General features: G+C 62.0%; 2 protein-coding genes across 2 annotated transcripts in view; one reads left to right on the top strand and one right to left on the bottom strand.

Annotated features, from left to right (window-relative positions):
• Nucleotides 1–15,506, bottom strand: part of HSPG2 (heparan sulfate proteoglycan 2) — a 41,845-nt gene extending 26,339 nt beyond the window's left edge. The window contains exons 1-23 of the mRNA XM_057380192.1: nucleotides 15,399–15,506; nucleotides 10,507–10,636; nucleotides 9,332–9,415; nucleotides 8,830–8,939; nucleotides 8,693–8,751; nucleotides 8,238–8,398; nucleotides 7,892–8,017; nucleotides 7,098–7,340; nucleotides 5,868–5,987; nucleotides 5,660–5,791; nucleotides 4,460–4,604; nucleotides 3,718–3,866; nucleotides 3,487–3,633; nucleotides 3,101–3,264; nucleotides 2,854–3,030; nucleotides 2,195–2,391; nucleotides 1,971–2,118; nucleotides 1,755–1,882; nucleotides 1,599–1,685; nucleotides 1,459–1,517; nucleotides 1,319–1,386; nucleotides 763–903; nucleotides 96–272 (exon numbers count right to left, since the gene is read on the bottom strand). Coding sequence (XP_057236175.1) covers nucleotides 96–272; nucleotides 763–903; nucleotides 1,319–1,386; nucleotides 1,459–1,517; nucleotides 1,599–1,685; nucleotides 1,755–1,882; nucleotides 1,971–2,118; nucleotides 2,195–2,391; nucleotides 2,854–3,030; nucleotides 3,101–3,264; nucleotides 3,487–3,633; nucleotides 3,718–3,866; nucleotides 4,460–4,604; nucleotides 5,660–5,791; nucleotides 5,868–5,987; nucleotides 7,098–7,340; nucleotides 7,892–8,017; nucleotides 8,238–8,398; nucleotides 8,693–8,751; nucleotides 8,830–8,939; nucleotides 9,332–9,415; nucleotides 10,507–10,636; nucleotides 15,399–15,449 — 3,003 coding nt within the window. The 5' untranslated portion in view covers nucleotides 15,450–15,506. The remainder of the gene's footprint in view (nucleotides 1–95; nucleotides 273–762; nucleotides 904–1,318; nucleotides 1,387–1,458; nucleotides 1,518–1,598; nucleotides 1,686–1,754; nucleotides 1,883–1,970; nucleotides 2,119–2,194; nucleotides 2,392–2,853; nucleotides 3,031–3,100; nucleotides 3,265–3,486; nucleotides 3,634–3,717; nucleotides 3,867–4,459; nucleotides 4,605–5,659; nucleotides 5,792–5,867; nucleotides 5,988–7,097; nucleotides 7,341–7,891; nucleotides 8,018–8,237; nucleotides 8,399–8,692; nucleotides 8,752–8,829; nucleotides 8,940–9,331; nucleotides 9,416–10,506; nucleotides 10,637–15,398) is intronic.
• A 2,585-nt stretch (nucleotides 15,507–18,091) lies between these two features.
• Nucleotides 18,092–20,371, top strand: part of CELA3B (chymotrypsin like elastase 3B) — a 3,865-nt gene continuing 1,585 nt past the window's right edge. The window contains exons 1-5 of the mRNA XM_057380218.1: nucleotides 18,092–18,134; nucleotides 18,212–18,288; nucleotides 18,368–18,465; nucleotides 19,188–19,322; nucleotides 19,399–19,535. Of these exons, the coding sequence (XP_057236201.1) occupies nucleotides 18,092–18,134; nucleotides 18,212–18,288; nucleotides 18,368–18,465; nucleotides 19,188–19,322; nucleotides 19,399–19,535 (490 nt within the window). The remainder of the gene's footprint in view (nucleotides 18,135–18,211; nucleotides 18,289–18,367; nucleotides 18,466–19,187; nucleotides 19,323–19,398; nucleotides 19,536–20,371) is intronic.

Genomic DNA, 20,371 nt, shown 5'->3' with positions numbered 1-20,371 from the left:
GGGACACTCAGCATGGCTTGGGGTCACCCACCCCCTGAGCTGGGCAGTGGGGACACATAGAGGCACAGAGGTGTCCTCTGGAAGGGCTGTGTCACCTTGTCCCCGGCAAACGCTGCAGGCAGCACCCAGTAGTACACCCCCCGTGGCAGCTCCCAGAAGGCATTGAAGCGCAGCTCCCGTGGGGACACGAAGTGTGGCACAGCCCCCGCCAGCCGTGTGCCTGACAGGTTGGCCAGGGGCTGCGGCGCCGAGTCCTCAGAGCTGAGCAGCACCTGGGGAGGGAATCATGGTGGGCACGGCCTGGCCTGGCATGGCATGGCATTACATGGCACAGCATGGCAATCCATGGTGCATAATGGCGTATCATGGCATGACAAAGCATGACAAGGCACCACGTGGCGTATCATGGCAAGGCATCACACGGTACGGATGACACCACATTATGGCATGGCATGGCAGAACATGGAGCTGTATGGCATTACATGGCATGGCACACTGTAACACAACATATAATGCAATGACATAGTAACACATCATGACACAGTGCATGGCATGGCATGGCACCACATGACATGACATGATGTATAATGGCACATCACTGAATGACACAGAAAGACCTGGAAACACATGGCACAACATGGCAAGGCACAACGTGGCACTAATGCAAGCCATGGAATGACACGTCAAGACAATGACAAGACATGGCATGACACGGTATGGGATGGCACCGCCTGTCCTGGCCCGTCTGGTGCCACGGGGTACCTGGTGGCGGTGCCAGGCAGAGCTGGCACAGGAGCGGGACAGTCCCATGCAGAAGCAGGGCAGGCAGCCCGCGGGGTTGGCCGCGCTCAGGTGGAAGGTGCCGGCGGCGCACGAGTCGCAGAGACGGCCACGGACATTGGGCTGGAGACACAGGGGACAGGGTCAGCGGGGAAATGGGTAGGACTGGGTGCAGAGGGTGGGATGGATGCTGGGGGGATTGGTGGGACTGGGTGCTCCAGGGAGCAGACTGGAGTGATGTGGGGGATTGGAGAGGGTCCTGCTGGGAGCTGGACTGGGTGCCATGGGGCGGAGGGTGGGATCGATGCTGGGGGSATTGAACTGGGTACCTGGGGGCTGGGACTGGGTGCCTCAGGGGATCTGACTGGGGAAGTGAACTGGGTGCTCTGGGGCAGAGGGGTGCTAGGGCAGGGACTGAGTACCTGGGACCRGACGTGCAGAGGATGACAGCAGCACCCAACCCTCCTCATTGACCCCCCACTGTCCCCCTACTGCCCCCCAATATTCCCCCATTGTCCCCCCAGCCCCCTGCCCTCACCTTGCAGCGACAAATGCCACCTGCGTCGTTCTGGCCCCCGCGRGCATCACACTTCACGAGCTCCTGGCCTGCAGGCAGTGAAGGTGAGGGTGGGGGCAGCCACAGGTTGGGGACACCCCCAATCAGCACCCCCCACTCACCGATCGGGGTGCACTTGCCACCTGGCTGGATGGGGTCTCCCTCATAGCCTGGGGCACACCTATGGATGGGTGGGGAACAGGTGAGGGACAGGTGGGTGACAGATGGGGTGTCTCAGGGCCAAGAGGGACTCCCCACCCACCTCTCGCAGCGGCGGCCGGCATATCCAGGGGCACAGGCATCGCAGGTGGCCTGGCCATCTGTGTCCAAAAAGCATGACTCCGAGAACCTGCGGGTGACAATAACAGTGACGCCAGGATGGAGACATTGGGGGRTGATCCCTGGGGTTGGTACCCACCTGCGGGATGGCTCAGTGTAGGGACAGGGACAAGGGTGACAGGCGGTGGCTGTGCCCTTGGTGGCATCGCCGAAGAAGCCAGGTTTGCACTTYTCGCACTGGGGACCCTCTGTGTTGTGCAGGCAGTTCTGGGAGGGGGACACATGTCACATGGGAGTGGTGACACCACGCTGTGTCCCTGTCCCCTTGTCACCTMAACAGTCCCTCACTCCTTACCAGGCAGTGCCCAAAAACGGGGTCACAGGTGCTGGAGTGGCCATGGCAGCCRCAACCGGAGCAGGTCCCCAGGTAGGGTCCCCTCGTCACCCGTTCAAAACGGGGGGCACAGCGCTGGCACGACAGCCCCATGTAACCCACAGGGCACCTGGGGACACAACAGTATGATGGTGGCAGCACAGCAGTGGTGGCACCAAACCCACAACCTTGCTGCCAGTGGTCACCTGCACTCCTCGACGTCACCAGCTGGCCCCAGGCCGGTGTCCGCAGTGCTGGTGATGTCCATGGCCACGTCACTGAGCCCCACGCTGGCCATGCGCCCRTCGTACACCGCCCGGATGAAGATGCCCTCCAGCCCCTGCAGCACCAGCAGCAGCAGCTCCCGGCTCACTGGGGCACCCTGCTCGTCCTCCCAATGGTCCTGTCAGGACAGCGACAGTGGTGTCACAGCAGGGTAATGGTAATGCTGGCATCAACCACCTGCCACCACCGGTACCACCCCACCTGCCACCACCAGCATCAGTGCCCATCATCAGCATCATCGCTTCTGGCATCACCCACCCACTACTGGTATCTCCTTCCCATCACTGGAGTCACCCACCTGCCACCACGTCACCCACCCATCTCCAGCATCACCCACCCACCAGTACAACCAGTGTCACCCACCCATCTCCAGCATCACCCACCCACCAGTACAACCAGTGTCACCCACCCATCTCCAGCATCACCCACCCACTACCTGCATCACCCATTATCATTGGTATAATCTACCTGCCACCACCATCACCACCCATCCGTCACCAGCATCACTCATCCATCATCACTGGTATCACCCCCCACCATCACCACTGCCACCACCATCACCATTCCTTCTCACACCCACCTCAGTGAGGGGCACGTGCCGCTGGTTGAGGACATCTGGCTGGGTGTCACCAGCACGYGCCCGCAGCTGCCGCCCATGGCCCCACAGCAGCAGGTCAGGATGGGCAGTGGGCTCAGGGGGCCCCCGGCCCAGACGGTACCGCACCCCATAGCTCAGCGCTCCCCCGTAGGCATCCACCTGGCAGCACAACAGGATGTCAGCAGCTGTGCCGCTGGTGTCCCCAGCCCTGACCCCACCCCGGCATCACCTTGTCCCCAAGGAAGGGCTCTGGCAGTGCCCAGAACGCGTCAAGTGCCAGGAAGCGGCGGGACAAATCCAGGAGCTGAAATTCCTCAACGCCTGCATCTATGTGGAGCTGGGTGGCCGAGAGCACGGGCGCAGACGGCGCTGCTGGCACCGTCACATTGACACCTGCAAGGAAACACTCAGCCCCTGATGTGTCCCCTGCCCCTTGTCCCCAACAGCGCCGCTGGCACCGTCACAATGACACCTGCAAAGAAACACTCAGCCCCTGATGTGTCCCCTGCCCCTTGTCCCCAACAGCGCCGCTGGCACCGTCACAATGACACCTGCAAAGAAACACTCAGCCCCTGATGTGTCCCCTGCCCCCTGTCCCTTGTCCCCACAGCTCACCCTTGAAGTCATTGGGGCGGTTGAAGCGCAGGTGGAGGCGGTGCCGATGGCGGGCGGTGGCGCGGCAGGAGGTGGTGACACCGAAGCAGAAGCAAGGCAGGCAGCGGGATGTCCCTGTCACCTGGAAGTGGCCCTCGGGACACGGCCCTGTGGGATATGAGATAGTGAGTGACAGTGACATTACCATGGTGGGATTGGTGGCATGGGGAGGGGAGCGGAGGGGATGCTTACCTGGGCGGGTGACGGTGAGGATACTATCAGGGATGCCGAACACCATGCCCAGGGTGTTGATGGCCTCGCAGGTGTAGGCGCCTTGATCAGCTTCTTTCACGTCCCGGATGGTCAGGGTGCCCTGCCCAGCCTCGCTCACAATCGACACCCTGTGTGGCACACTTGGTACCCAAATCCCAGCACAGATGGAGCCCGGCACACCCTGAGCCACACACACTGTTCCCAGCACACACAGTGGCTGGCACACCTGGTGCTCTGCACACCCAGTAAACCAATGCACCACACATCTGGCACCCAGTGCCCAGCTCACCCAGTGCCCAGCCCCTGCACAGGAGCCCATTCCCTCCGCATGAACTACTTAAACCCAGGCCCCGCCCCTCAGCACAAGCTCCTCCCATTGCATAAGCTCCTTCCACCATGGATCCGTTTGCTCCGCCCACTCTATCAAACCCGGTCCCTAAGCCCCGCCCCTCACACCCTACACACAAACCTCACCCCGTGGAAGCCCCCCCATCACCGCATCGTCCTGCTACAAGCTCCTCCCACTGCAGCAAGCCCCGCCCCCAATCCCCACCTTGAACCACTTTTGCCCTAAACACAGACCCCGCCCCCACAGTTCTCGCCCAAATAAAGCTCCGCCCATCTCAGGCTACACCCAATCACAAGTTCCTCCCCAAGAGCAAGCCACGCCCCTTCCYCCACCCCTCCAATCCACAACCAACATCGCTGAGGCCCCGCCCACCTGTGGCTGCTGGGGGTGTGTCCCCAGTTGAGGCGCCAAGTAACGATGGGGGTGGGGACACCAGTGGCTACACAAGTGAAGGTGACGGTCTGGCCTGGCACTGCCCGCACCGACTCCCGCGGCAGCGTCACCACCTGTGGGGGCACTGCCACCAACACCCACTGGTCATTGCCACTGCCACCAACATCCACTGGTCATTGCCACTGCCACCTACACCCATTGGTCATTGCCACTGCCACCTACACCACGTGCACAATGCAGCACCCCCAGGGACAGGCACACTGCCACCATCACCCTATCATTGACACCACAACTACCATTGGCACAGCCAACACCAACCCCMGGCATAGAAGACATTGCCACTACCACTGCCACTACCTGCCCTGCCAGGCACCTAGGGAACTGGGACACTGCCACTGCCACCCTGTCATTGTCACCACCACTGGTACCACCTGCTCTGCATGGCAACACTGAGGGGTGGGGACACTCTGCCACTGCTACCCCAGACCCACCCAGAGACAGGTTCATTGGCACCATGTCTCCAGTCCAGCCTGGGGACAGGGTCCCCAGTGTGATACCCAGTCTGGTTCTGTGATGTGTCCCCAGCGTGGCACCATTTGGGGGCAAGCTCCCAGCACAGGGTCCCCAGCCTGGTGTGTTGGCTCAGGCTTCCCAGTGTGGCACTGCTTGGGGACAGGGTCCCCAGTGTGACAGTCAGCACAGTGCCACAGCACAGGGACACAGACACTGTCCCTAGAATGGTCCTGTGGTGCAAGATCCCTGGCACAGCTCGGGCACACAGTCCCCAGCCCAGTGCTGTCACAGAGCACCTGGGCACAATGTCCCCAATAYGGTGCCATGGCACAGGGTCCCTGGGTGCAGTGTCCCCTGCCGAGTGCCACRGCACAATATCCCCAGGCACAGTGACACCAGCCTGGTACCATGACACAATGTCCCCAGCCCAGTGCCATGGCACAAGGCCCCCAGACAGTGTTCCCAGCCTGGTGCCACAGCAAAGGGCCCCTGGCACAGCTCAGGCACAGAGTCCCCAGCCCTGTATCCCCAGGACAGCTTGGGCACAGCATCCTCATCCCAGCACCACAGCACCACGTGCCCCCACAGTTTGCACACAGCATCCCCAGCCCAGCTTGGACCCCATGTCCCCTCCCGTACCGAGCTGTCCCCTCTGGTGTCACTTACCACATCCAACCTCGTCGCTGCGGTCRGGACAGTCGGGCTCCCTGTCGCACTGGTAGCTGGCACGGATGCAGGTCCCGCTGGACACACACCGGAACTCTGCTGGTCCRCACGCCGCGCCGGGCGCCTTGGTGGCTGCAGGGAGGTCACAGTGCCACGAGTCAGCTGTGTCCCCGCATCCCTGCGCGTGTCCCTGTGTCACCATACTCACGGCAGTCGCTCTCGTCAGAGCCRTCGCCGCAGTCGTTCTCGCCGTCGCAGCGCCAGAGCTTGAGGGCACAGTGCCCATTGTCACACTTGAACTCATTGGGCTCGCAGGGGGACGGGGTGCCTGGGGGGCATGGAGGAAGTCAAAACCCAGAATCCCAGAATCAGTCAGGCTGGAAAAGACCTTTGAGACCATCGAGTCCAATCTGTGACCCGTCACCACATTGTCACCCACACCATGGCACTGAGTGCCACATCCAGGCTTTCCTTAACACTTCCAGGAGTGGTGACTCCACYGCCTCCCTGGGCAGGCCCTTACAACACCCAGTCACCCCTTCTGTGAAAAACTTCTTCCTAATGTACAGCCTAAACCTCTCCTGGCACACCTTGAGTTTGTGTCCTCTCATTCTGTCCCTTGYTCCCTGGGAGYAGAGCTCAACCCCCTCCTGTCAGGGAGTTGTAGTGTGATAAGGTCCCTCCTGAGCCTCCGTTTCTCCAGGCTGAACCCCACCAGCTCCCTCAGCTGCTCTTCACAGGACTTGTTTCAGACCCTTCACCAGCCTTGTTGCCCTTCTCAGGATATGCTCCAGCACCCCAACAATATTCCTAAATTTGGGGGCCCACTACTGGACACAGTATTCGAGGTGTGGCCTCACCAGTGCCRAGTACAGGGGAAGAATCCCCTCTCTGGTCCTGCTGGCCACACTATTCCAGGCCAGGTGCCATTGGCCTTCTTGGCCACCCAGACACAGCTGGCTCGTGCCCCCAGGTCCCTTTCTGCCAGGCCGCTGTTCAGCCACTCTGTCCCCAGACTTTGGCACTGTCATAGCCAAAGTGCAGGACCTGGCCCTTGGTCTTGTTAAACCTCATATCCCTGATTTGGCCCCTGGGTCCAGCCTGTCCAGGTCCCTCTGCAGAGCCCTCCTACGCTCCAGCAGATCCACACTTGCACCCAGCTTGGCATGGATCTCAATCCCCTCATCCAGATCATCCTGTGCAATAAAGACATTGAACAGGAACCAACACTGATCCCTAGGAGTCCCTGGTGATCAGACAGYGACTGGACACAGCAYMATCTYCCAGCACTCTCTGGGCCCAGCCATCAGCCAGTTCCTCCACCAGCAAAGCCATGGGCAGCCAGCTTCTCCAGGAGTTTGCCATGGGAGATGATGCCCAAGGCTTTGCTGAAGTGCAGGTAGAACCACCCAAGCCATCGTCATCGCCCAAGACTCACCGCAGGCATCCTCGTCGGAGCCGTCGGCGCAGTCGCGCTCTCCGTCGCACAGGTAATCGCGGGGGATGCAGCGCCCGTCCCTGCAGGCAGCCTCGCCCCCCTGGCACCCCCTGGCCCCTGGTCTCGGGGGGCGCGGGGTGAAGCCGTGCCGGTGGGGTGACGGGGTGGTGCCCGCAGGGACGGTGCTCAGCGGGCGCACGGTGCCAGGGCGGGCGGTGCTGGGGGGCAGCCGCGGCGGGGCCTCTGGGGAGAGATAAAACGGGGTTTAGGGTGGAATTTGGGGGGAAATGGGGGTGAAGAGGTAAGGGTTGGGGGGCTTGGGGGGAGAGGTGCAAGGGCGGTTTATGGGGTGGTGTATGGGTAAAATGGGGTACAGAGAGGTTATAGGGGAAAAAAGGGGTGTGAGGAGTGTTTATGGGGGTATAGGAATAAAATAAGGGTGCAGGGGCTTTTAAGTGAGAAAYGGGGATGCAGAAGAATATAGAGGGRCAAAATAGGGGTCCAGTGGGGTATACAGGAGTATACAGGGGAAAAGGGAGTGTGGGAAGTGTTTATGGAGTGTAGTGGGGCCCCGGGGCAATGATAATGTAGTGGAGCATAGGGGATGTAGGGGAAAAGGGGTTGTAGGGCGCAGGGGGATTGAAGGGGAAAGTGGAGGTGGGGGGAAGAGTATAGGAGGGTTATAGTCAGGAAAAAGGGTGCAGAGGGGGAGTGACAGGGCCAKGGGGTGGGGAACGAGGCACAGAGGGGATGTGGGGGGCACAGGAGGTTCCAGGGGTGCCGRGCTGCCTCACCACATCCCTCCTCGTCGGAGGCATCGCGGCAGTCGGGCCGGCGGTCGCAGCGATATTCCATGGCCACGCACTCCCCGCTGGCACAGGAAAACTCCCCCACAGTGCAGGGGCGCGGCTGGGGGATCACTGTGGCCAGGGAGTAGACACACGGTCAGGGGGTCACCCCAAAACACCCCCCCCGAATTTGGCCAGGGGTCAACACGTGCCAGGAGGCACTGTTGACCTCTATGGGGGCATAGCAGAGTAACACAGGTTGGGATGTGGTGCTCTGAACCCCCCGCCCCAAACCACCCCAGAGCACCCCAAACCCCACTCAGGCACCCCCCAAAACCCCTCGTGGGCTCACCRGCTCCCAGGCGGCGGAACTGGAAGCCGTGGGGGGAGGTGAGGTAGGAGGCGATGGAGCCRCCGGCCAGCAGGTCCCGCAGGACCCCCCCGAGCTGCTCCTCATCCGCGTTCCCCTCCGAGCCCACGTCCAGCTCCACGAACACATCCCCGTCCAGCTGCCTGAGGGACGAGGGGTGAGCACCCCAAAATAGCCACGCTGCACCCCCAAACCAGCCCTGAGTCCCCCAAGCATTGTAAACATTGCATCCCAAAACATCCAAATCACCTCCAATCTGCCCCATCACCTCCAAACCTCTCCATCATCCTCAAAACCTCCCTGCACTCCCAAACGCTCCTTATTGCAYCCCAAAACTTCCACATTGCACCCCAAAATATCCCCAGCTGACCCCTTGCTCCCCTCATCCTCCAAGAGTCCCCCCAAAACCCTCTAAGACCAGCAAGCCCCTGACTCACTTGATGAAGACGACATTGACCACTTGGTCCCCTGGCACTTTGTAATATTCTGACTCCAGCTGTTGGGGGACAGAAAATGGGGGGTCAGGGTGGTCCCTTGGGTGTCCTCCACCCCCYCAATTGCCCCCAGTCCTCACCGTATCCACCACGGCCTCAGAAATCTCCCGAAATTCCTCAGAATCGGGGTCCTCCAGCCGCGAGCTGTAGTCGATGCTGTGGGTGAAGTTCACCAGCGCCCGGAAATAAACTGGGGGGTGGGGTTGTCAAAAATTGGGGGATGGGTGGCACCTGCACCCCTAAAATCTCCCTCACCCACCTGTGAACCCTGTCCAGATGTTCCCCCCACCCTCCAGCTGTGTCCCCCCCAGTGTTGGAGATCCCACCCAATAAAGCACAGGAGAAAGAAAAGTGGGGATGCAGCAAAGGGGAGGTCCCCAAAAAGTGTCACTTACTGATCGGGGGGTCGTCCTCAGGCTCAGCCACCACCATGCCCGCAGGCGCGGGGCGGGGCCGGGGCACTGCCCCCGGGGAGGAGGAGGAGGAGGAGGAAGAGGAGGAGGATGAAGAGCAGACAGAGGTTGAGAGCAGTGCCAGTGGGGACCAGCCCGGAGCCGGGTGCCATGCACAGTGTCCCCTTACCAGTGGGTGCCAGCCCGCTGCCGGGAGCCGGGGTCACGACTGCCGGTGGCCAGGGGACACCACTGCCATCCTCCCCGCTGCCATCTGCCGTGGGCACAACGTGAGAGTGGCACCCACCCACGGGGACACCCACATGAGCGAACACACCCCCAAGGTGACAAACACCCATGGTGGCAGCCAGTGCCACAGTTGCCACCAGATGCCACCAGGTCCCAGTGCTGTCCACGACAGGGACAATGTGGTGGCACCAGGGGGGCACCCACACATACAACACACCCCCACCGTGACACACCCCCATGGTGGCAACCACCTAGTGACATCTTACTGCCAGATGCCATCAGATCCTGTTGCCACCTTCCCTGGGGCAACACGAGAGCACTCAGGGTGGAATCTACCCATGGTGACATCCATTCAYGGTGACATTCACCCAGGGTGATGGTCACCCACTCACTGTCACCCTGCCACCAGCTGCAACCAAATCCTGGTGGCATCTGTGATGGGGACAGCTCACAGTGACATCCACCCACTCAGTGCCATCTTATCACCGGATGCCACCAGGTCCCAGTGCCATCTGAGATGGGGACAGTGCAAATGGCACTCAGGGTGACACCCACTCTTGGTGACACCCACACAGGGTGACACCCACTCTTGGTGCCACCAAGTTCTAGTGCCACCTGCAATGGTGAGTGGCACCCATGGTGGCACCAACTGATGGTAACACCCCCCCTCAGTGACACCCATGCATGTCACACCCACTCATGGTGACATCCAGCTACAGTGACTCCCACCCCACCCCTGGTGGCACCCAGTGCACACTGGCACTAGACAGCACAAAGTCCTGTCTGCATGGGGACAGTGCAAGTGGCATCCACCTGTGCTGGTACCCACTTATGGTGACATCCACTCAAGGTGTCTTTTTCCCACCCAGCACCACTTTACCAGGTCCTGGTGCTATCTGCTATGGCCACAATGTAGTGGCACCAAAGTGGCACCCACTCAYGGGACACCAACCCATGGTGACACCCATTCAGGGTGACAACTACCCCTGGTGGCACCAACCCACTCAGTGCCACCTTACCACCAGGTCCCAGTGCCATCTGCAATGGGGACTGTGCAAACGGCACCCAGGGTGGCATCAGGACCCACCCACCCTCTTGCCCCCGAGGTCCCCTCACCTCCGGAGGCCACCAGGTCCTCGTCATCTGACAGGTGCCGGTAGTAGCGCCGTCCCTGCGTGTCCCCAACGTGATCGGCCACCGTGTCCTCGGGGAAGGCGTCGGCCCAGCCACGGGCGCTGCCAGTGACCTGGGGGACGAGGCCACCATGGGACACGGCCCCGCGGGTGCCTGGCCAGGTCACCCTGCGGCGGGGGATGGGGGTGCGTGGTTGTGCAGTGGCGTCACCGGGAAGAGGGAGCGGGATGAGCTCATCACACACCCCCTGCATTCCTGCACCGACCAGCACCAGGACCGGGACACGCGGCACCGGGACGGGCGTGTGCGGGCACGGGGGCGTGTGCCAGGGTGCCRCAGTGGGCACACATGTCTGCAGTGACATGGGAAGTGTGTGCACACGTTTACACTGCTCCACATGTGCACTAGCACGAGGATGGGCSTGCTCAGTGACACAGAGACACACGTGTGCACTCTCACGCGGGAACCGACATGGGGACGTGTGTGCACGTGGATTTGCATCGCRATGTGTACGCACGGACGTGGGGACACCCGTCCACGGTGACACCTGGCTGTGCACACGTCTGCACCAATGCATGTGTGTGCACTGTATTGCACACACACCGTGGCAGTCGCCAACAGGTGACGGTGCACACGCACTGGCACCACCACATCCGCCCCGGGACACACGCGTGTGCCCAGCTGGGTGTGCCCCTGTGCCCACAGGTCCTTGCACACGCGTGTGCGGCGCCGCGAGTGCCCCAGCCCCGGCCCCGGCAGGAATCCGTCGCAGCAGCATTTTGCTGTGCAAACAAGAGCCGGGGGATTAAGCGGCCGCTGGGGGGGACGGGACACGGGGGGAACACGGGGAGACGAGGGGGGCACAGAGGGGGCACAGAGGGGGGCACGCGGGACACGCAGCCATGCTCCCATGCAGATGGGGGGACCCAGCACCCCGAGGTGTCTGGCTGGGAGGTGTCAACCCCAGCCCCCGAGCAGGGGGAAACTGAGGCACGAGGCCATGTGTGCCGGGGGGGGCCCTCTGCTGCTCCCCACACKCGCACCGAGTGTGTGAGTGCGCGGTGTGGGAGCACAGCCACCAGAGCATGCGGGTGGTCTGCCACTGTCCCCACATATTTGGGTGCTCACATTTGTGTCCCCACATCCCCACACACTCGGTGAATGTGATGGGTCTCCGCCACCATGTCCCCCACTCGTGCATCGAGCCCGTCGGTGCTCAGCCCCGGCGGCGCAGCCCCAGCCCGGCCGGCGCGAAGGAAGTCCGGAGGTGTCTGAGCAGGGTCGGGGACAATCCCCTCTCCGGTTACCGGAAGCCTCTCCGCGCCGCGGCCCCGCACCCCCGGACGCCTGGCCCCCCCCCCGGACACCCGGGGCCCCCTCGCCGCCGCCGGGGCACCGCGCCCGGCCGGACGCCACGGCCCCGCCACCGCTCACATTTTCCACTCCCCGGCCCAAATCCTGCCCCGCACCCTGGGGAAAAGCGGGGAAAGGGGGGGGGAGAAGCCGAGGAAGAGGAGGGTGAGGAAGCACCACCCTGGACACCTCCCGCTCCCAAACTGCACCCCAGATTGGGGGGACACCTCAACCCCCCCTTATTTGGGTGACCCTCGCCCAATTCGGATGTCCCCCCCACTCCCAGTTTGGATGTTTCCCACCAAAATCTRGATGTTGCTCCTCAAATCTTAAAGTGACCCCCAAATCTGGATGTGACCCCCTCCCCCCTCCGCTAATTCATCCGGGCGAGGAAGAGGAGGTGACGCAGCACAGGAATAATAACCGGGGGGGTTATTAATAGTCATCCCCCCCGGCTTATTGTTCCCCCAAGGCCATGTTAAAAGGTGTTTCCCCCCCCAAAAAAAATCCACTTCCCCGCTCCCGGGAGTCCCCTGCTAGGACTGAGCCCCGCTAGTTTGGGGGGCGGAGGTCACCCCAGGATTTGGGGGGTACTGCCAGCACAGCTGGCCAGATGCTGCTCCCGGGGGCACAGGCAGCTGCTTCCCCCCCTCCCCACTGCCGCCCCCGGGATTTGGGGGTGAAACAGCTGCGGGGTCAAAGCCACAGCGGGGGAGGCCGGGGGGGCCCCAAATATGTGCCTGCCCCCCCCGCTGCATTCCTCCCTGCTGGCATTGCCTAATTTATCCTGAAAGGACTTGGCCTGGGGGGGCCGTTCTGGGCTTTTTCGGGGTAAATGGCTTTTGGAGGGGAGATTTTTTTTTAAGGGGGGGGAGTCAATTGGGAAGCGTGATTTTTTGCGGGGAGATTAATTGGGAGGGGTGATCGAGTTTTTTGTAAGAGAGATGGGTTTTTGGGACTGGAGATGAGTTGGGGGGATTGACAGGTTTTGGGGGGGAAATGGATTTTTGGGGCAAGGGATATGGTTTTTTGAGGGGATAGACGGGTTGGGGGGCATATGGACATAGGGGTGGGAGATGGGGCTTTTTTGGGAGGCAGGCAGAKTTTTTGAGGGGGATTGTTTTGGTGGAGTAGATTTTTTTGTGGGATAACAAGCCTTTTTAGGGGGGTGTCAGGTTTTGATGGCAAAARGAAGACTCAGGAGTCCTGGCAAGTRCCCAGCGTCTGAGCTGACCTTCTTCTCCCCTTCCTCCTCCTCCTCCTCATCCCAGCCGGGCCATCTTTGGCGATGGGAAAGAGCCGAAGGCRAGAGGCCATGTGCGCTGGGGGCCCGGCGGGTCCCGAGTGCTCCCGAGTGTCCCCAGGTGTCCCTAAATAGCCCCAAGTGCCCCCAGGGGTTACACGAGCCCGCCCCAGCAGCCCGGGGCCTTGGCCGTGCCCCCTCCCCACGCGTGCCCGAACACACGAGTGTGCAAGAGTGTGCGTGGGGTGTCCCCCCACCTTTCCCCACCCCTTGCCCCCGGGCAGGGTGATCTTATCGCACATTCCTGCTTCGAGCTCCCCTTCCCCCCCCAAATTAACCCTTCACAGTCCTTTGGGGAGGCACTCTCCTCCCCCACCCCACGCCAAATACCCCCGTAGGGTGCGTGGAGCTTCCCCGCCGTGTTTGTAGGGGGGATATACGGCCCCACGTCCCGGCGAGAGGGGGTATTGGGGTGCCCGATCCCCAAATCCCTCCCTGTGTCTCAGCACAATGGGGGGTAGGGGATTGTAAAGCGGGGATCCCCTCCCTCGGTCCCGGCCAGCCCCCCCGGACGTGGGTGGGAGCCACAGGGAAAGGGGGGCCCGCACTGCCAGCATGGCCCCGAGCACAAGGCCCCCTCTGTTCTCCACTCCGGGCACCCGCCCAACCCCAAACCACCCCCCTGCCCCCCCCACCTCCCCATCACCCCCACACCCCACTCAGGGACCCCCCTGTAAATCGGGAATGCGCAGCCCCAGTGTGCAAGCCCCCCCTGCAACTCCCCGGGGAGGGCAGCCAGGGGTGTCACCCCCTACCCCACTGCCCCCAGTAGGGTGGGGACCCCCCCCAGGGGCACCCCCAGACGCAGCGCCCCCGCCGGGGGGTATTTTGGGACGGTTATTTTTAGGGTGACCGGCGCCACCATCACCCTTTAAATTTAGCTGGGGCGGGGGATGGGATAGCGGGTGTGGACGGGAATGGGGGAAGCACCTCAAAAGCATGATGAGCCCCCTATAGGGGATCCCCACCCATGACGGGGGGGGAGGGGCTGGACCACCATGGGTAGCTTTGTGAAGTGATGGGAACCATCCCCGCCCTGGGGTCACAGGGGATCCCAATYACCTGCAGGGATAGGGTGGGGTGATGGGGATCCCCCCGACTGGGGCCCCCCAAGCGGGGGTCATGGGGACCCCAGTTTCACGGGGGTACAGGGAGGGGTGACTCCCAGTCTATGGGGGACCTCAAGTTCCGCAGGGGACAGGCAGGGGGCCTCCACACACCCCATTCCCAGATGGGACAGGACATGGGGAGAAASACCCCATCTCTGCTCCAGGGGGACAAMCAATTCCCAGATGGGACAGGGTGGGCCTTGGGGTCCCCACGTGACACCAGTACAGGGAGGGACCCCCAGCCCCTTTGGGAGGAASGCAGGGTGCCAGGGACCCCGCGGTTTAGGGGGACACCCCAATCCCTTAAGGAATAGGGACCCCCACATCTCCTTGGTGTCCTGGGRGACCCCAATTCCCTGACAACCCTGGGATCACTGCACCCCCTCTGCACACGTGGAGGGAAACCCCAAYTCCCTGGGCGGCCAGAGCACAATGCTGGGGACCCCTGCACTGGGAGGGGAGCCCCGATTTCCTTCTGGCACAGCGTAACTCCCCCAACTCCTTTAGGGGACCCCAATTCCCACAATGGACCTCAAATCTGACAAAAAACACAAACAATATGGGGGAACCCAATTCCTACAAGGACCCTCAACTCCAGCAAGGGGTCCCAACTCCTCTAGGCSACCCCAGCTCCCTCAGGGGAGCCCAGCTCTATGGTACCCAAATTGGGGGCTCTGGAGTCCAGGGAGTGCCTGGTCCCCCCAAAATTCTGTGGGGACCCCAACTCCTTTAAGTGCCCCAAGTAAGGGCACTCTTACTTTAAGGGATCTCTTAAAGGGGATCACAACTTCTGTATGGAATTCCGGCTCCGGGGACCCCAGCTCCTGTAGGGGACCCCAACTCCTACAAGGAATTCCAGCTCCAGGGACCCCGCTTCTTTTCGGGGACTTCAGCTCCGGGCGTGGACTCCAACTCCTACAAGGGACCTCAAATCCTTTAAGAGACCCCAAAGTACGCAGGTGGAGATCCCAAGTCCCTTCAGGGATCCTAACTGCTTTAGAGGTCCCCAACTCCTTSGCGGGACCCCAACTCCGGGGCCCCCAACTCCTTTATGGACTTCCCAGCACGGCGGGGGGACCAAACCCCGCGCCCCCCCCGGCCCCACTCACCCCCAGAAGGGTCCCCAGCAGCAGGAGGGTCCCCAGCGGCCGCGGCCCCATCGCTGCTCCGGCCCCGCTCCGGCCCCGCCGCGATCGCTCCGCTCGCCCCGCTCCGGTGGCGCCGCCGCCCCGGGCCCGCCCCGCCCCCCCCGAGCCCCCCCGAACCGCAGGGCGGGGCCGCGGAACGGAGCCCTCGGGGGGCACCGGGGACACGGGGGGGGGGCAGCGGGGACAGGCGGGGACACCCGGGAACACCCCATAGGAGTTCTACAGGGACGCGATAAGGACGCGGGGAGGCTTCAACGGGGACACGTGGGGGCAGGGGGACAGCAGGGGACACCGCCGGGGACTTCCACTGGGACACGGGGACACGGCGGGGGTGTAGGGGCTGTGGGACACCCCTGGGAACTTCCACAGGCACACGAGCAGACCCGGGGAGAAACCCCTGGCAACGTTTGCAGGGACATGGGAGGGCACGGGGGACACGGGAAGGAGCAGGGACACSGTAGGACACTCCTGGGAGCTTGCACTGGGACCTGGGGGCATGGGGGACAGCCCTGGAAACTTTGGCAGGGACACGAGGGATACATGCGGGACGCAGGGACGCCGTGGGACACCTCTGGGATCTTGCACTGGGACACAGGGGAGATTCCTGGGAACGTTTACCGGGACACGGAGGGACACGGCAGGCAGCTCTGAGAATTTATAGTGGGACACGGGGTGTGTTTGGGGACATGGGGTGATAACCCTGGGAACGTTTGCAGGGACACCAGGAGGACACGAAAGTACACGCGGAGGTGCAGGGACACCATGGGACACCCCTGGGAACTTGCACTGGGACRCAGGGACACAGGGGACTCCCCTGAGAACTTTTACAGGGACATGGGGTGCTTGGGGACATCATGAAGTGCGTGTAAGAACTTTTACAGGGACACAGGGGGGATGTGTGGGGACATGGGGGTCACCTCTGGAAAGGGRGGGATGACACATGGGGACACTGGGGAATACCTGTAGGAGCTGTTATGGGGACATGGGGCACATGGTGACATGGAGTGACAGAAGGGTCACCTGTGGGAACTTTTACAAGGACATGAGAGTGCATGGGGACACCTTGGGACACCCTTGGGAACTTCTATGGGAACACGGGGGTCACCTCTGGGAACATTTACRGGGTCACAGGGGTGCGTGGAGACACCAGAGGGGCACAGGTGACTCCTGTGAGAATTTTCCGTGAGGGCTCAAGTGCGTGGGGACCGTGCAGCCCCCGAGCACGTGGGGAAGTTTGGAGGCCATGGGGGACATGGGAGTCCYTATAAACTCTGGGAGTTTATGGGGGCAGGGGGGCTACTGAGGATCAGGGGAGTTACAGAAGCTATGGGGCGGCATGGGGGGAGCTATGGGGGTGTCAGGGGTGTAGGATACTGTAACGGGGGACTATGGGGCACAAGGGGCGCTCAGGGGGCTTTGGAGGTGCCAGGGGTGAGGGGCTATAGGGACACTGAAGTTTATAAGGTCTATGGGGGGCACCAGGGACCTAAGATTGTATGGGGGGCTATGCGGGCACAGGGTTTTATAGGGGGGCTATCAGGCACCAGGTATACRGATGTTATGGGGGGCTGTGGGAGCACAGGGGTCTATAGGGTCTGGGGGGGGATTAGAGGGGCTATGGGGTCTGAGAAGAGGTTACTCATGAGGGCTGGGGGGTTCAGAGTGGGCTACACAGGGTATATGGGGGRCACAGGTGCTATAGGGTCTGGGAGGGGGTGCATATGGGGGTCATATGGGACCATGGGGGATATGGAAGGATATGGGGGCACAGGGCTAGTTGGGAGGGGCTGTGGGGGGGATAGGGGTGATTAAGGGGTCTATGGGGACAGAGAAGCATTTGTAAGTGCTGTGGGGTGTGGGAGGAGGGATATATGGGAACATATGGTCCATGGGGCCTATAGGGGCATGGGGTCTGTGGGGAGCACATAAGATGGTTGTAGGGGCTGTGGGGGCTATGGAGGCCCAGGAGGGAGGGTATATAGGACACTGAGCCCATGAAGGCTACAGAAACCATATGGGCACACCAGAGGCACAGGGGTATGGGGGAACAGGGGTGGTTATAGGGGCTTGGAGGATTGGGGGCTCTGGAGTCCAGGGAGTGGGGAGAAATATACGGGGGCCAGAGGGGCCTGAGGGAGCCATCAGGGGCACAGGGAATGTGGGGACTATGGGGGGCACGGGGTTGTTATGGGGACTATGAGGATATGGGGGGCTTGTAGGGGCTCTGGAGGGCACGGAGGTGACTGGGGAGACACTGGGGTGGTTGTAAGGGCTATGGGGCACACAAAGATACATGGGGGTTGTGGGGGGCACAGGAGGGTCATCAGGGCTAGGGGAGGCACAGGAGCAGTTGGAGTGACTATGGGGGGCATGGGGACTATGGGGGGCACAGGGGGACCAGAGGGCACGTGGAGGACATGGGACACTCTGGGGGGTACAGAGGCAGTAGGGGTCAGCAGGGACAGGGGGGTTTGGGGTCCCCACTGGCCAGGTGCCAATGACACATCCCCCCAAGGCCAAGGTTAATGTTTAACCCCCAACCTCCCCCAACCCAGCTGGACACCGGGTGCCCATTCCCAGGGGTGCCCTTGGGTGCTCCTGATACCGGCAGGGATTTAAGGCTGGCGGGTGCCCGGGATCCCCACACTTGAACCATGGCTGCAATGCTGAGCCTTGTCCTGCTGCTGGTGGCTGGTGGTGAGCTGTCTCCTGAGCCCCTCCGTGTCCCCAGGCTCGGGTGGGTGCCCAGCAGGTGACGGTGCCGTGTCCCGCAGGTGTTCGTGCCGCGGTGCTGCCGGACTCCCGSGTGGTCAATGGGCAAGATGCGGAGCCCTACAGCTGGCCCTGGCAGGTGAGAGGACAGGGGGACAGGGGGACAGGACACTGGCACCCGTGGGGAGGTGGCATCACTCAGCGGTGTCTCCCCCCAGATCTCTCTGCAGTACGAGCGCGATGGCACCTTCCGCCACACCTGCGGGGGCACCCTGATCGCTGCCAACTGGGTGATGACAGCCGCACACTGCATCTCGTGAGGACACCGGGACTGGGGGTGCAGGGAACAGGGGGGCTGCACAAGGGGTACAGTGATGGGTGCTGGGTGTAGCGAGGGGTGCAGAGTGCAGGGAAGGGTGCAGAGAGCTGCATGGAAGGGATGTGATGTGCAGAGATGGGTGTTGGGGTGCAGAAATGGGTGTGGGATGCAGGAAGGGTGCAGAAGGGCTTCGGAGTGCAGGGATGGATGCATAGAGGGGTGTGAGGAATGCAGGGTGCAGGAATGGGTGTTCAGGTGCAGGGATGGGTGCAGGGTGTWRGGAARGGTGGAGGGGRTGCAGGGAGRGGATGCAGAGTATGGAGATGGGTGTTGGAGTCCAGGGATGGGTGTTGGGGTGCAGGGTGCTGGGGGGTGCATAGGCGGTGCTTGGTGAGGGTGCAGGGAGGTGAGCTTGGGTGCAGGGTGCATACATGGGAAGGTGCAGGGAGGGAGTCCAGGSTGCAGGGCAGGGGGTATGGCAGGGGTTTTGCGTGCAGAAAGAGCTTCAGGGCTCAGAGAAGCAAATTTGGGTGCAGGGTGGGTGAACGGGGATATGCAGGGAGGGGGTTTAAGGTACAAGCCAGGGGGTTTGGGTGCAGATTCGGTGCATGGGGAGGTGCRTGGAGGGGACTTTGGGTGCAGGGCACAGCGTTTGGGTGCATGGAAAGGCCCCGGGTAAATAAGGGGGCCGCACGTGCTCACCCCCTCTTTCCTGGCAGCAAATCCCGCACGTACCAAGTGGTCCTGGGAGAGTACGACATGAGCGCCGGGGAGGGCCCCGAGCAGCGCATCCCCGTGAACTCCAACGACATCTTCGTGCACCCCAAGTGGCTCAGCTTCTGTGCTGCCTGCGGGTGAGCAGGGTCCCTGGGGTACTGGGGACGCCCTGACCCCCCCGGCGGCCTCTCTGACCCCTGTTCCTGTGTTCAGCAACGACATTGCCCTGATGAAGCTGCAGCGCCCGGCCGTGCTCTCGGCGGAGGTGCAGGTGGGGCGGCTGCCGCCTGCCGGCTCCATCCTGCCCAACGGGTACCCCTGCATGCTCAGCGGCTGGGGACGGCTCACCAGTGCGTCCGGAGAGGGGAGGGAGGGCTGGGAGGGCGGGCACAGAGTGATGGGTGGGGAGGTGGGTGGAGGCATGGAGGGATAGGTGGGGAGATGGAGGGAGGGATGGGGAATGGAGAAATGGGGAGCGATGGGTGGGGAGACAGTTGCGGGGGTGGGGAGAGGGATGAGGAGGTGGTTGGATGGGGGATGGATGGAGGGATGTGGGATGGAAAGTTGGGGAGATAGGTGGGGGATGGATGGGGAGGTGGAGGGTTGGCTGGGGGAGACAGTTGGAGAGGTGAGTGGAGAGATRKGTGGAGGGATGGGTGGAGGGGTGTTGAAGGGTTGGAGGCATGGATGGGATGATGGAGGGAGGAATGGAGATGGAGAAATGGGGAGATGGTTGAGGGATGGTTGGGGATATGGAGAAATGGGGACGAGGGATTGTTCAGAGTTCTTTGGATATGGGGGACGGATGGAGGAGATGGGGAGATGGGTGGGAAGATGGGGAGATGGAGGGAGGGATGGYTGAGGAGATTGTTGAAGGGATGGARGGATGGGAARAAAGGGAGTGTTGGATGGAGGGATAGAAGAAGCGATGGGGACATGAACAGATTGGGACATGAATGGGAGATGGATGTTTAGGAAAATGGTCGGAGGGATAGATGAGGGATCAGGGTATGGAGGGATGGAGAAGGAATGGTGAAATGGATGGGAAGAGGAAGGGAGGAAGGGTGCAGGGATGGAGGGAAGGAAGGAGGGCTGGAGGGCTTTAGGGATGTGAAGCTAGATGAATGTGGGATGAGTGGATGGATGGATGGATGGATGGATGGATGGATGGATGGATGGATGGATG

Source organism: Malurus melanocephalus, unplaced genomic scaffold (genome assembly GCF_030028575.1).
Source record: "Malurus melanocephalus ecotype Western Australia unplaced genomic scaffold, MMel_1.1 scaffold_440, whole genome shotgun sequence".
NCBI lineage: Eukaryota > Metazoa > Chordata > Aves > Passeriformes > Maluridae > Malurus > Malurus melanocephalus.
The sequence above is the reverse complement of the archived record's forward strand: the minus strand, read 5'-3'. Positions and strand labels throughout refer to the sequence as shown.